Below are 16,130 nucleotides of genomic sequence, written 5' to 3'. Positions count from 1 at the left end.
ACATGTCGCCTAATTGCCCTTGTTTGGTTTTAAAGAAACAGTAATATTCTCTTGTTTAATTAAGTGAGAATTTGTGAAATAGCACAAAAATTAACCAAAAAAAGAAGTCGGAGCAAATAAAATGAAGAGCACGAAAACGGTGACGTTTAGAGAAGTCACTAACACAAAGTTAGAACCCGTACGCGATTTTGCTTAGGTTTAGTGGAGATGGCGACGGCGGTAGTGATGAACGGCGAATCGAAAAAGCAACCACGGCCAGGTCGCGGTGGCTTCGAAGGCCGTGGACTAACGGAGGAAGAAGCTAGAGTTCGCGCCATATCGGAGATCGTCAGCACGATGATCGAGCGGTCCCACCGCAACGAGAATGTGGACCTAAACGCGATTAAAACCCAGGCTTGCCGGAAATACGGCCTAGCGCGAGCGCCGAAGCTAGTGGAGATGATAGCGGCGCTGCCTGATTCGGAGAGAGAGACTCTCCTCCCGAAGCTCCGTGCTAAACCGGTCCGAACCGCTTCAGGAATCGCGGTGGTGGCGGTTATGTCGAAACCGCACAGGTGCCCTCACATAGCGACGACGGGGAATATATGCGTGTATTGTCCAGGTGGACCTGATTCTGACTTCGAGTATAGTACTCAGTCTTACACTGGATATGAGCCTACCAGCATGCGAGCTATTCGTGCCAGGTGAACCTTACTATTTGTTGCTAATACTTATTATAAATTGAAATTGTATTAGTTTGATTCACAGAGTTTCTTACTAAGTTAAATCTTTGTTAGCATTGTTGCTAAGACGTATTATAAATTGAGAATGTTTTGGACTGTGATTGCCATTGTAGATTTTTGATGATTTGGGAGATATTATGAACAAGAATGTAGACTGTTACTCTCTCTGATGGAATCTAATGGATATGGGATTCTTATATTGAGATTTTGAACTTTGAATGGTCCTTCTTTGTTCTGTTTTTGTAATTGAGGATGCAAGTTTTATGTTTATTATTTGTGTTAGGTATAATCCATATGTTCAAGCAAGGAGCAGGATAGACCAGCTGAAGCGGTTGGGTCACAGTGTAGATAAGGTTGGAGTTTGATATTTTCTAATAATAATTATTTCAGTTTTTAGCGCAGATAGATGGTTTACTCGTGATTTGAATGACAGGTTGAGTTCATTTTGATGGGAGGTACTTTTATGTCCCTGCCTGCTGAGTACAGGGATTTCTTCATACGGAACCTTCATGATGCTTTGTCTGGACACACTTCTGCCAATGTTGAAGAAGCAGTTGCTTACTCTGAACATAGTGCAACCAAATGCATTGGCATGACTATTGAAACGTGAGTTGCTTGAATTAGTGATCCTTATCTAAATCATTTATTATATTTGGAGATCCTTCTTTTTGGTTCTCTATTTAAGCTTTCATAGTTTCTACATATTGAATAAGTTTCGTGTTTGATTGCTGTTTTCTTTCTAATTGATCAATTTAAATGGAAGAGTGAATGAGAATGAAATTTCAAATCTATGAATACAATTTTCTAATATGTTGTATAACTTATCCAGGAGGCCAGATTACTGTCTTGGACCTCACCTAAGACAAATGCTGACTTATGGTTGCACCCGACTAGAGATTGGTGTCCAGAGCACATATGAAGATGTTGCCCGTGATACAAATAGAGGCCATACTGTTGCTGCGGTAGCCGACTGCTTCTGCTTGGCTAAAGATGCTGGTTTCAAGGTGATTACTGTTTGATGAATATTTTGTAATAGTTCGTCTTGACAGCTCTTTCACTTTCTATGTTTCTGTTCATTATTTAGCAGTGAGCGTTTTTCTTCGGTGACAGCAGCCATAAACTACTTTGTTTTGTTTTGTTTATAGGTGGTTGCACATATGATGCCTGATCTTCCTAATGTTGGGGTTGAGAGAGACATGGAAAGTTTCAAGGAGTTTTTCGAGAGTCCGTCATTTAGAGCGGATGGGTTAAAAATATATCCTACCCTTGTGATACGTGGAACTGGCCTTTACGAATTATGGAAAACTGGGAGGTATAATGTTCGAACTTACAAGAATATGTTAGAAGGAAAAAAGCGCTAATCATGGTCATTTTTCTGCAGGTACCGAAACTATCCACCTGAGCAACTTGTGGATATAGTTGCAAGGATTCTCTCCATGGTACCTCCATGGACACGTGTTTATAGAGTTCAGCGTGATATTCCTATGCCCCTGGTTACGTCGGGGGTTGAAAAGGGAAATCTCCGTGAGCTGGCTCTGGCAAGAATGGATGATTTGGGCCTTAAATGCCGTGATGTTCGTACTCGTGAAGCTGGAATTCAGGTGCCAAATGTTTCTTTTTTTGGTTTGTTGTTTTTGAATACTGAATTTTCGTAACAAATATGTGCTCATATGGTCTGAGTACAGGACATTCATCACAAAATCAAGCCAGAACAAGTAGAGCTTGTTCGTCGTGATTACACTGCAAACCAAGGTTGGGAGACATTCCTTTCATATGAAGATACACGCCAGGTACGAGCTTCATAATCTCACATCCTCAAGTTTCATAGGATAGTACTGAGAAGGCTAGTGAAGAATCTACTACCCTATATTCCTGGCTTTGGTTAGGGGCTGGTTTATAAAGATCTCAGGCTTCTTCTCTCTCATTAGATACAATAAGTTATGTTTTATCTAAAGAATATAGATGTTTTTGATTTAAAGAAAAGGAAAATTATCAAAAGATTAGGTATGACACGGGGCTTGTTATCTTTAAACGTATCAGCATCTATTTTACTGTTGTAAACGTATCAGCATCTATGACAGTGAGTTTGTGTTTTTGATTAAATATAAAATAAGATCTGTGTATCATACATAGGTGAACTTGTATCCTCAGTCTTATTGTCATTATATCTGTGTGGACGCAGGACATTCTTGTTGGGTTATTACGTTTGCGTAAATGTGGTAAGAACGTAACTTGTCCAGAACTCATGGGAAAGTGTTCTGTTGTCCGTGAGCTTCACGTGTATGGAACTGCTGTACCAGTTCATGGTCGGGAGGCTGATAAGTTGCAACATCAGGTACACGCTTCAGATGAAATTGGCACACAGTCAACTATATGGAGGTGTTGTGTTGTGATTAATCGTTTGTCTAATAATTTACAGGGGTACGGAACACTTCTGATGGAAGAGGCAGAGAGGATTGCTAGAAGAGAACACCGATCTAACAAAATCGGTGTGATTTCAGGTGTGGGAACCCGACATTACTACAGAAAGTTGGGTTATGAATTGGAAGGTCCTTACATGGTGAAGCATCTTCTTTGAGATTCCTGTTGAACTACTAAAACCCCAAAATTCGTAAACGTTTTTGTTGAACTATCGACTGATTACCTGATGATCCTTTTTGAGTGTATTACTTTTGTTTTGTTTTATTAAAAAGGTTCATTATAGAAAGTTTGAACACATCAATTACTAAAATCTCCACAATAGATTCGTGTATTGTAATCTTATTATATATATATATATATATATATATAAACTAAGAGCCTGCATCAGCACTGTGTTTGAAATCTCGGTTAAAATAGCATCATCAGGCAATGGAATGTTAGGGTAGTCCGCAAGTGACTGATCATTCTCCTTGAAGAGTTGCTCGAGCTCGATCAGAGTATATTGTTTCAGCTGGTCGTCGCTGAGTTGAAGACCTGGGAATCTGAATTCTTTGCGTTTCATGTAAAGGATGTCTTCTGCCAGAAACTTCCAGGTATGTTCCCAAAGCTTCAGTGGATTTATAACTTGACAAAACAGTAAGATAATCATAAACAACCGCCTCAGCTGGCGACCAGTAGCCCAATATGATGGCTCTACTATAGCATCGTGCCACTCTCTGTCGTCATCAAGCAAACCGCGTGCGTAACATGCTTCTCTATACTTCTTAAAAACCACACCGCCAACTGTTCTTAAGTCCTCATAACTCCTTGGGCCCCTAACAACATTGACCAAAATCCGTAAGAAATATTTATCCCCAGCTGCTGGACTGACGTGTACCACTCTGCCTATTGCTCCACCCGTTTTCCTGGGTGTCCATAGTTTCCCTGATGTGTGATAAACGAACCTAGAAGGGAGCTCAACGTACGTGAGCTGTCGTGCTTCTTCATACGTCTCACATGCCACAAACCATGCAGTAAGCATAGTTTTCTCAACGTCTTCCTTTGAAATAACTTCTTCTAGGTTAGCTGATTCATCGTAGACAGTATGGTGCTGGCCTGGTAGATGTATAGGCAGTTTGACAACATTAGGTTGATTGTGATGAACGTGAAACGCAAATAATCTCCATGAGGCTTCACATGCAGAGACATACCAACATTCCATATACTTGTCTATCTCGTTTATCACATCTGTTCCGTTTCTCTTTTTCCCATTCCCATCGCCTCCTTTTTTTTGTCTCTTTCAAGAGGACAGTAGCTCGATCAACGCCTTTTGTAATGTATTAAAAAAGATATTTGATTGCACTGGTCCTGCAGCACCATTCAACATTGATATGAGCCTGATATTTTTTTAGAATACAGAGGTTGTGAGGGACAACGTACTGATTTCCTAGCTCAATGTTGCTTTTCAAGACTAAATGTCTAGGGTCAGACCTCCTCCTGTATCTGACAAATCCAGACTTGTCAATGTGGGTATGATCTGATAATGGCTTAGGATAAGCCTTGGTGCACTCTCCTTTGTCCATGCAAGGTGATGTTGGTCGTCTCTTTCCACATGGGCCATGTATCATATGGCGCTCGACCAATGCAAAACCCTCAGGATCCACTTATTTGTCTGGCAACTCAGCTGATATATACTCATCAATCATCGAGGCAGTTGCTTCTTTCTTTATGCCTTCTAACCATAACAGAATATGGGCATGTGGTAAGCCTCGTTTTTGAAACTCAATGGTGTACACAACTACATAATTAAAAAAAAAAAAGATTTGTCAAGAACATAATCTGATTAGTCAATTTATATACAATACTCTACTAATAGTACGCTGGGAAGTTGTTTACCAGCCGAAGTTTTATGAAAAAAAACTCCTTTCTTGAAATCAGAAACCATCTCATCGAGTTTGAGTTTGAACAGTCTACATTCAAGGTCAGGTCGGCTATTAGCAGATTCACCACCGTATGCGGCAAGATGTTGTTTTAGCTCCATCCAGTTTGGATTTGCTGTGACTGTGATGAATAGATGGGGATTGCCATACCACCGACATATAGCCATCGCGTCTTGATACTTCTCAGCCATGTACCTCGGACTTCCAGTGAATGAAGAAGGTAGAATGATTTTCTTCCCAAGCTGTTTTGCATCTGCATCTCCGCTCTCCACAGCGTCACATAGGTTACTATACAAATCCGCTCGAAGTTTCTTTTGGTTCAACAGAATAAACCTTAATCTCTCTTGCTCGGTTGCAGTGTATGCATCTACACAATATACTGGTGCAGCAATTTCCCGCCCTTTATGATTGTCATTCCCTCAGTAGGTCGAGTTTGTAGTTGATAAACATAAAACTCACGCATTGTCATGTACTCTCTTCTCACTTTTGACATCTCAGGACCTTCAAGAAGACACTTAGACCTCAGACGTAAATTTTGGACAAAACAATAATTAAATGTTGAATGTAACATGAATTATAATGAAGAATAATTAAATTATAAATTTACGTACATTACTGATGTTATTATAAAAAAGAGATGGACACGTGTCACTTTCTCCTTTTCTTATTTGATGACGTGTCATCGTGAGAAGAGAGTGAAGGTCTTCTTTATAGTATAAAGATATATATATATATATATATATATATATATATCTAAGGAAACGTGCTTTGTCCGTGTACAAAGTTTGTCGGAGATCACCCACATGGAGCGTCTACATTGTCCTCCTATTGGTTCTGAAGAACCTCTCTCGGAGTGAGACTAAGCTTGAGCCATCGTCATCCGATCTGTGGGAGATTGTTCACAACACCTTATTCCTACATTAAAAACCATCTTCAAACACTCAGCAATAGTACTCATGATCTTTTTATGAACTTCACCGCTGAGAATCGATATGTCAGCTATATCAAGGACATGATCTGCCAACGCAGACTCGGTATAGCTACGGAGAGTAAAATCTTCCACAAAAAGTTCATCCGTTGGACGCTTTCTAGTGAACATCTCCAGCAAAAGAATTCCAAAGCTGTACAAATCCCCTTCTCTCGATGGTTTGCCTCCCATTCCATATTCTTCACAATAAAAAAAAAGAAATGTTATGATAAAAGAAAAAGAAAAACATTAGAAAGATAACATGATTCAACATTCACAAATATTTTTACCTGGTGCTGTATAGCCGATGGTTCCTCTAACACCCGTGGAGCTAACTTGGTTGACGAAGGATTCTTGGTCAATGATCCGAGCACGACCAAAGTCACTTACATGGGCTGTTAGATCATTATCTAGAAGAACATTGCTTGGCTTTAGATCACAATGAGCTACAGGGTCATGACAATGGGAGTGGATATAATCCAAAACAGAAGCCACGTCTATTGGCTATGTTAAGTCGTTCAGATAGCTTCAGCGGTCTTGAAATTGAATGATTTAATAAAGAGTCTTTTTCGACATCCACTTGGTGGTGCAGCCACGTGTCTAGGTTTCCGTTGGGTATAAACTCGTACACTAGAGCTTTGAATTCATTTCCGCTTGAACAAGAAGTCACAAGTTTCACAAGGTTTCGATGCCTTATACCTTTCAAGGCTTCACATTCCGCCATAAAGTTCTTGGCTGCGCCCCTTGTTTGAAGATTTAGAACTTTAACTGCAACAGCTTTAGACTCCGGACCAAGCAACCCTCTAAAAACAGATCCAAAGTTTCCTGAACCAATCAAATTGCTGGAGGAGACCTCATTCGTTGCAGCTCCAAGTTCCTCATAGCTTACCCTTTCATAGAAAGAGTCTATGGAGAATTCGACATCAAGTGGTTGGTGTTATATGCACTGTTTTTCTTTAAGCAAACCCAGAGCCAATAGTGCCAACAGAAGAGAAGCTATACCAATACCAACACCAATGAAAATTTTCTTCTTGTTTGATGAATGTCTTCTCGTCCTTGATACTACGTTTCGAGGGCATGGCTTTAACTTTAGTTCAGGGATTCCTCCACAAAGATTTCTATTACCAGATACTGAAAATTTTCCAGAATGTTGAAACACTCCTTTTGTTGGAACCACTCCTTCAAAGTTGTTACCAGAGAGATCTAAATTCTCTAACGTGGAAAAGTTGGCAAGATATTCAGGTACGTTGCCTGACAAATTGTTGTTTGATAAGTTTAAGTGTGTAATTGCTCTCAAGTTTCTGATATCTGGAATAACTCCATCAAATGCATTTCCTCTCAGGTAAAGTTCTTCCATGTAGAGACAGTCACCTATTGTCTCTGGGATGTTACCATTCAATCTATTGTTTTCAACAGATAGCACAACAACATGTTTTAATCTTCCAACATCTTTAGGAAGAGGACCGGTCAGCAGATTACTATTAACAAACAATTGAACAAATGACTCCAATTGCATGATTTCTTGAGGTATGGTCCCGTTTAACCTGTTATATCCAATCCAAAAGTATAACAGAAAATGACAGTTTCCAAGACTCGGAGGAATGCTTCCTTCAAAATTATTGTTGACCAAATAGAGTTTCTCTAACCGACTGATGTTTCCGAGATCAGCTTGTACCTCTCCTGACTATTGTATTTGGAACCTCTCCCTCCATATTATTATATGCGATGGAAATTTTTTTGAGTGATGTTAGGTTTCCTAAAGATGTGGGAAACCTCCCAGAAAGATTGTTCTTACTAAGAAACAAAACTTCAAGGCTAGACAACGATCCTAGCTCTGAAGGTAAACCCTGTACAAGATTGTTTGATGTTAAATCAAGTGTCATCAATCTAGAGCAGTTTTACAGGCTTTTTGGAACCCCTCCTTTATACAAGCCTAAACAACATTCCCACCTCTTTTGGGATGGTACCACCAAAAGAGTTATCTTCAAGATTAAGAGACTTGAGAAACGAAAGATCACCGATAGCAGGCGAGATTATCCCACCAAGATCTAACCCTCCCAGGTCTAAATCTGTAACTCTTTTATGTTTGCGGCCACATGCAACACCTTTCCACTGGCAGAACGGGGTAGAGTGATTCCACGAACCCAAGGCTAGTCTATTGTTTCCAGAAACTTGAGACTTGAATACTAGTAATGCTTTTATATCAGCATTACCATCAACCGTAGGCGCTTCATTAAAAGAACTCGCATCCAAAATTTGGAATAAGATGAGAGTGTTGAATTGAACCCAAGTAAAAGAAACAACTTCATGATCATGCAAATTTCTAAGATTGAAGTGTTTGCCTTCTCGTTCACAGAAAGAGGGATTTTAAGTAGACAACAATAGGATAAAAATTCCACAAGCAGCAAGTGTTGACTGCTGACCCAGGCTAAGTTTCAAACAGAGAAAAACAAGTTTTGGCCCAGAATGAGTTGTTTGAAGCTTATCTCAAATTTTTACGAATTAAGTAAAAAATAAAGTTGACAAAAAAAGTAAAAAATAAAAAAAACAAAACAAAAACTAATATAATCTTATATAATTTATATTATCTCCAATTTACTATTTTTGTATTTCGTTGGTTGCTATGTTTTAGTTTGCCTTCTCGGAATGATTTTCGTGCGTGTTAAGAAAGAGGGAGAGAGAGCGCTTTTAAAAACTACTAGATTTAATTGTTTCATTTTGTAATAATTTTATAATATAAATGTTTTATATACACTTTTCTGTGAAATTGTATTCAAAGTATGATTTATTATTATTTTTATTTAAGTTTTATACAGTTATATATTTTAAATAACTAATATTTAGATCTCTTTGTATATGTAAATGTATATGTGTATTTATAAACATGTTTATATCGTCTTTTATCATTACTTTTCAAAAAATTATATAAATTGTTTAATGAGTATTACTATTACACTGTGATAAATATTTTTGTTAATAGTTTTTAGCTGTCTCTTTATTGAATGGCATAAAAATCAATTTTATATGCACGAATTGCCAATTCAGTCCATTTCGATTGGGTCGTAATGAATTAGATATATGTGATAAATTCTGATCCAACGAGCTTCTCTTTTCTTTCGCTCACGTCATTATCTCTTTTTGATCTCTTCTTCAAGTCATTAAATTGGTTAGAAATAGTTCCTTCTTCTGACTGATCATCAATTACTTTCAATTACTTTCTTTTACGTCTCTTCTAAGAACTTATTAATTTATTTCTGCACCATGTGCAGTAAAAAAATTTAAAATATTTTTTAACAGATAAATATAAATTATATTTTAAAATAAAATTTTATTAATATTGTAAATTTTCTTTTTTGTAAAAATATTTTAATATAAATTTGATTTAATTAAACATAAAAATTATATTTAAGAATATGCATGTATATATTTGAAATTGTAATCTTAGATAGATTTTTCTATCTATTTATTTTAATTAAATATATTAAATAAATTTGTAAAAGTTGCATAATTACCAGAAATTAAAATTAAACAATATTTATAAAATTTGTAGATATATAAGAAAATAATGATTTTACGATTAAATTTTTATAATTTTCTAAAAAAATTGTATACATTTTTAAAAAAATTTAGTAATAAAATTGTATAATTTAAAAATATATAATTAAATTATATTTCGAAATTTATAATGTCATATTTGAATATATTTATTTTAATGATGATTTATGAGTTATTCCATATTATAAAAAAATTTCCAAAAATATAAATTGACATTAAATGTAATATATGAGTTATTACCATATTTTAAAATGTTTACCAAAAATATAAATTAATATTAAATTAAATGTAATTGTCCATGTCATATTAAGCTATAAGACATGTCATCAATTTCAGTAGCTATGTCATATTTGTTTTATGTTGATTGTAGAAAGGACACGTGGCAAAATCACTTCGCAGATATAGTCTAGGGGATTAAAGAGCTTATACCGTAACCTGACACTAAATACTACCAAAAGAAAGAAAAATAATCTTATGAAATGTATCATGTATTCATAGAGATGTCAAACAGGTTTACCCATTCCGTTTCGTCCCGTACCGCGGCGGGTTGGTCATCGAGCGGGTCACAGCGGGCCTGTCCCGCGCGGGCTGCAGTCCTCAGAACACCGGCCCAAACCCGTACCGCAAAACATATAGGCCTTCGCGGGCCGTCCCGCGGTAGCCTCCTTATCAAACCACCTACTACAGCTTCCTTCATGAATGTTCAAGTTGAAGAATTGTGTAAAAAAGTTGAAGAGAGCTCATTAAAATTCACTAAAGCCTTATCAAAATCAATGCCATAAAGTTTTGTTTGTGTTTGCGTTCTTGAGTTAAAAGCTTATTTTTTTGTTATCAGCCTATGATTTTATTAAGTGTGGATCTGATTGAGTTGTTGACTTTGTAATAACTTGGCTCAAATGTTGTATCTCTTCATCATACCATTTCTCTTTGTAACTCTTTGGATTTCAAAAAAAAATCGTGAATCACTTTGTCAAATTATACAATTGACATGATATACAACTAATTTTTCTCCTAAACAATATCATAGTAACCAAATTTAATTTAAGAAAAATATAATTTCACAGCACTAAAAATAAAACCAATCAACTTAATAAAGAAATCCACATTGTAATAAAGCAATTCATAGTTGTGTGTAATAAAAAGAGAAAATCAAATCGAAACACCACCAAAGCTCGAATCGTCATCGCTGGAGCTGGAGTCGTCATCGCCAGATCTCGAATCATCATCACCGGAGCTCGAATCATCATTATCGGAACTGCTTATGTTTTCTGGGAAAAAAATCACAAAAATCGCTTTCTTCTCACTCTCTCTCTCTCTCTCGTTTTTTCAGGTAAAAAAATAAAAATAAAAATGCGGGTCCATGTAATCCCTCAAGACCCGTTTCGGTCCATCCCGCAAAAGGCCCAGTCCCGCAAAAACCCGTCCCGCGAAGCCCACAAATTTGCGGACCTAGAAAATTTTGTCCCAATACCGTCCCGTTACAGTCTTTTACGGACAGACCCGCGGTCCAAGTCCATGGTTGCCATCTCTATGTATTCATGTGTTGATATATTTGTTATTAATTTGGCAGAAGAAATATTGATTTAGTCGCACCCACTTGGACAGAAGTATATCAGTACATCTATGAGTTCATGTCCATTAAATAGGAATAAGTTTGTGCTTTGAATGCAGAGTTTGTTCATTGTCCAATTACAGAGAACAAAGCAAGCTAAAAACAGAGTAAAAGAACAAACCAAGCTAAAAACAGAGCATACTAAAAACATAGTAATGTATTCTTCCATAGCTTCTTTCTCAACAGTCCATTTGTTTAGTTGCTTCATTCTCTTCTTTTCAATGATTCAACTTGGGTTTAAGAAGGCTACACAAACAAAAATAGCTCCATATGTTAAAGTTAACTTATTCTCATTAATCTTTGGTTTCTTCATTAAAAACATATAGTAGTCATTATTCACTGAAATTCAGAACATTACCTCTCTAACGAGTTGGTGTGCTTCTGCTTGTTTGTTTGTTTCGTCCAAAAGGAGTCGTGAACCACTCTGTTTTGTAACAAACCAATATGCATCCAATCGCTAATCCAAGTACAAATCCAATTGCACCTGCAATCCAACAGAACACATCTTCTTCTTCTTCTTCCTCTACCTCTAGCGTTCCATATGGTGGCGATGAGGGCGTGTGGATATCACTGCAATCTTCGTCAAGAGCAGGACCAAAAAGTCCTGAATTGTCTTTGAAAGAAGAGCAAGCCTGCCTTCGAAATTGAGTGCCTCCTGGCACTAGACCTACAAGCTGGTTATGGGAAAAGTTCATGTACGCAAGGTACGACAGATTCCCTAACTCCTGTGGGATTTCTCCTGAGATATTGTTTTGAGAAACGTCAAGCGACTCAAGAGCTGTCAGGTTTTCCATAGATGATGGGATGTGGCCAGTGAAAGCATTGTTAGACAAGTTGAGCACGTGAAGCTCTTTCAATAACCCGATGGACTTTGGAATCTCTCCTTCGAGTCTGTTTCCGGAGAAGTCGAGTGCTGTGTAGATCTCTAGAATGCGGACCAGCTCCATCTTTATCCCTTTATTCATCAAAACCATGGAATCATGGTAATAACCTTCCCCAATGTAATTTAGATTGGACCCATCTTCGTTCGTCTCACTCTCACGTGATGACATTTTCCTCCAGTTCACAAAATAATCTGATGGCAGAATCCCACTGAAATGATTATGTGATATGTCGATGATCTGCAGCTTAAGGAACGCGGCTTGATGGACTGGTCCATGGAACGCATTGGAGCGTAGGACAAGAACTTTCAGCTCTTGTAGAGAATTCAACCAGAACGGAAACGTGTCATTGATCATGTTGCTTTCCACGTTTAGAACTTCGAGAGCGGAGAAATTGACCAACGATCTCGGAAGCTTTCCAACTAGTTGGTTATGACCGACGTCAAACGACCTTAGACTTTCAAATGCATTCCCTGGAAGACATCCACTAAGACGATTCTGACGCACGTTCAGAACTGAAAGAGTACTCTTGAGGTTTCCCATACAGAGAGGGATTGAGCCACTGAAGTTGTTGTTCGATAAATCGAGGGTTCTTAGAGAGTGCAACTCACATACGAGAGAAGGAACTTCTCCGGAGAAATTGTTATTGGAGCCAAACAGGTGCCCCAGGACAGATGATAGTTTGCGGATCGTTGATGTTTCAAAACCAATGAAAGTGTTGTTGGAGAGATCCAAGTAACCAAGATTTGGTAGCATCCATAACCAACCAGGAACTTGGCCTTTAATCTCGTTGTTGGAAATGTCCAGAGTCTGCAGTAGTGTCTGTGTTCTTAGAAGCTCTGGAAATTCGGTAATACCGCAGCCTGACAGGTTCAAATTACTTATCACTACCGAGGGAAGAAGATCTGAAACCGTAGTTTTGTTTGTGGCTAAAAAAACATGGTTTCCTGAGAGATCTAACAAATCGAGAGACTTGAAACATGACAAAATTGCACTCAAGTCAATCCTAGGCGTTGCCCTCAGATGGGATAAGTAAAGACGTTGGAGCGACCTGAGAAGCGAGAAGATACTAAAGTCAACATGGGAGTTCCAATGGGAGATGTCGAGCACCTCAAGATTGGCTAGCTTGGAAATGGAACTCGGGATTGGACCCTTAAATTTATTACTGCCGAGGCTTAACACTCGTAGCTTAGATGATGGTGAAGATGTATTCCCAAACTTGAGAGATCCTTCGAGTTGGTTATTTGTCAAATAAATAGATGTCAGAGCGGGGAGGTTGAAGAGAGAAGAAGGGAGGGGTCCAACGAAAGCGTTGTCATAAGCTGAAATAAACTCCAAGTTGGATAGTGAAGTAGTGATGTTTGGAGGAAGAGTTCCAGTGAATCGGTTGTTGGAGAGTGACAAGTGGGATAGCTTCGTCAAATTTAGTAGTGCAATAGGAAATTTACCACTGAGCTTGTTGGAATTAACAACCAAGTTGGTCAACTGGTTCAAACGTGAAAAAGAAGATGGGATTCGACCAACCAGACTGTTCTCGCAACAGTCGAGAGAAGTTAAACGAGAGAGCTTTCCAATTGAGGATGGGATTTGGCCTGAAAACTGATTATGAGAAAAATGGAGAGAGGTGAGATGAGAAAGGTTTCCAACCGAAGAAGGTATTTGATCTGAAAACTGATTGTCAAAAAGTTGGAGATAGGTGAGATGTGAAAGTTTTCCAAGTGAAGACGGAATCTGACCCGAAAACTGATTACTAGAGAAATCGAGAGAGGTGAGGTGTGAAAGATTTCCAAGTGAAGTTGGAATCTGACCTGAAAATTGATTATCAGAAAGACTGAGAGACGTGAGTTGTGAAAGGACTCCTATTGAAAATGGAATTTGACCAGCGAAATGATTAGAGGAAAGGTCAAGAAACGTGAGATGAGAAAAGTTTCCAATCCATAACCGAATCTGACCCGAAAACAGATTGTTCGAAAGACGGAGAAAGGAGAGACGAGGAATATTTTCAACTGAAGGTAGAATCTCACCCGAAAAACGGTTATTGGAAAGAGAAAGAGAGGTGAGACGAGAGAGTTTCCCAATTGAGGACGGGACTTGACCATATAAATAATTATTAGAAAGGTCCAGAGTTTTAAGAGAAGGAAGGTTTTGAAGCCTAACAAGACTGGTATTGGAATGAAACCGGCCGTGGAGGCAGCTGCAACTGAGGTCTAGCTTGATCACATCTTTAGACTTGGCATCACACGTGACACCACTCCAATAACAACAGTCGCTGTTATTTCCCCATGACTCTGTCTTCGGATATGAGCCTACTATGCGACCGTTAATATTACAAAGCTTCGAAGAAGACCTCCGAATCTCAAACACTTTCTTGAATTCAAGAAGCACATTCCTTTGTCCCGGACGACACAAGTGTCTTGCTGTTGTAGCGAACGCAGTCACGTCTTGAAATTTGAAAATGAACAAGACGAGAAAAGAAAGTGTCATATGGCTAGTACTCATTGTGGACCAAGAGCCTATCCTTCTTATTTTATGCTAGTTTTAATCTATTGAATATCAATAGTGGAAAAGAAGGGTACACTGAAACATGTCATGGCCATCTCTTTATATACACATAGAAAGTTTCCACATAGGTAAATCCACCCAGCTTCACTAACAATCGTGTCTTCTCCCCGAAGTGTTATTCACGTTGATCGAAGACGATGCGCGTATTGGTGGAGTTGTATGTCAATTTCCACAAAATTTGCTTTTACTTTTTGTTTGTCGGGTCATTTTGGTTTAAATTTTTAGTAACTGATTTTTTGAAGGGTCTTTGTATTAAAATATTTGTTTTTCTTACATTGCAGCTGGAAAATAAAAAGATATAATAATAATAAAAAGAGGCCAAAACCGTAATAGATTGATACAATTCCAAACCGATCGGTTTAGTATACAAAAGAGATGAACCGAAAACAATCCCTGGAACCGCACACCGCCAGCCACGTCAGCTAATGTCGTCGCACCACATGAGATTCACTGACCACGAACCGTAAAATGAAACATCTTCCACCAGAGTGTTTGACGAGAAAGCGAGAAAGCTAGAGGAGAGAGGGACAAACATCCCACCAAAACAGAGCACGCCGGAGCTTCTCAAAGAACAAGAAAAGAAAAAAAGGAACGATGACGGAAGAAAATCACACAGCAGGAGTGGCTTCGTCGGTTTGGAGAAGGTGTGTGGATACACCAAAGCCGCACCCCACCATCACCAGAAAACCCTAATATCGGCGCTCCGCCCGCCATCCTCAAAGCATGCATAAGCAAGGAGGGGAGAACCGGTGGACCCAAGATGTAGCGGAAAACCCCAACACCGCCAACTCTCCTTCTAACTAAAAAAACCACCTCCTAATGGAGGCAACAAAGGAAGGCTTGGGTTGTCACGGCCTTGGATTTGACCCCATAGAGCTACGCCGTGAAGCATGGACCGAGAATCAACGACCGCTGACAAAAAAAGTGTTTTTGCTATTTTGGTGGAAAACTATAATTTTTTGAACCTTTTGAGAAACTATGTCATAATTATTTATTTGTAAATATTTATTAGAATAATGGAAAATTATTTATTTATTATTTTGAACATGTTCATCTCCATCCAAATGCACTAATTAAACTCATTTGGATGAGCCATCGGGATGAATTTCATTTTAGGCTAAAATTTTAAAATTCATTTAGATGATTTCCATTTTAACACTAAACGAAAATCAATTTCATCTCTATTCAGATGGTCTTGGATGGACAAACGAACAAGCCTTTAATATGCCATAACTTTTGGACCGGAATTTATAATCAAACACTATAATTTATGTTTTCCTTTAAGTTTTTTTTTTACATCAACGTAAACAGACTACTAAGATTCTGCCAACCAAACTAATTAAGGTCTCTATATCTATATGGATAAATAAGGTAGATCGATTTTGTGCACCACGTGCAAGAATATCCACCCTTAAGTTTTGAGTCTTAGGTACGTTCTAGAGATGAAAAGTAGCAAAAATATCTTTTGGACTTCTTTTAGGTGTAAAGAAA

The 16,130-nt window shown here is 38.1% G+C and overlaps 2 protein-coding genes and 1 pseudogene across 2 annotated transcripts; 1 reads left to right on the top strand and 2 right to left on the bottom strand.

Moving 5' to 3' along the window:
• The first annotated feature begins 139 nt into the window (after nucleotides 1-139).
• LOC106388476 (elongator complex protein 3) lies at nucleotides 140-3,444 on the top strand. Its single transcript, XM_013828550.3, has 9 exons — nucleotides 140-683; nucleotides 1,006-1,075; nucleotides 1,156-1,328; nucleotides 1,552-1,726; nucleotides 1,868-2,034; nucleotides 2,104-2,323; nucleotides 2,408-2,512; nucleotides 2,905-3,057; nucleotides 3,142-3,444. Exons 1-9 carry the CDS (start codon nucleotides 208-210, stop codon nucleotides 3,298-3,300), a joined length of 1,698 nt encoding a protein of 565 aa, XP_013684004.1. The 5' UTR covers nucleotides 140-207; the 3' UTR covers nucleotides 3,301-3,444.
• A 2,269-nt stretch (nucleotides 3,445-5,713) lies between these two features.
• On the bottom strand, nucleotides 5,714-9,225 carry LOC106384054 (annotated as a pseudogene).
• Nucleotides 9,226-11,216: 1,991 nt separating this feature from the next.
• LOC106385551 (receptor-like protein 34) lies at nucleotides 11,217-14,619 on the bottom strand. The gene is made up of 2 exons (XM_013825464.3): nucleotides 11,555-14,619; nucleotides 11,217-11,442 (listed from the first exon to the last, which is right to left on the bottom strand). The coding sequence occupies exon 1, from the start codon at nucleotides 14,574-14,576 to the stop codon at nucleotides 11,559-11,561; it is 3,018 nt and encodes a 1,005-aa protein (XP_013680918.3). The 5' UTR covers nucleotides 14,577-14,619; the 3' UTR covers nucleotides 11,217-11,442; nucleotides 11,555-11,558.
• Nucleotides 14,620-16,130: the final 1,511 nt, after the last annotated feature.

This window comes from Brassica napus, chromosome C3, assembly GCF_020379485.1.
Source record: "Brassica napus cultivar Da-Ae chromosome C3, Da-Ae, whole genome shotgun sequence".
Lineage (NCBI taxonomy): Eukaryota > Viridiplantae > Streptophyta > Magnoliopsida > Brassicales > Brassicaceae > Brassica > Brassica napus.
Note: the sequence above shows the minus strand (reverse complement) of the source record. Positions and strands in the feature narration are given on the sequence as shown.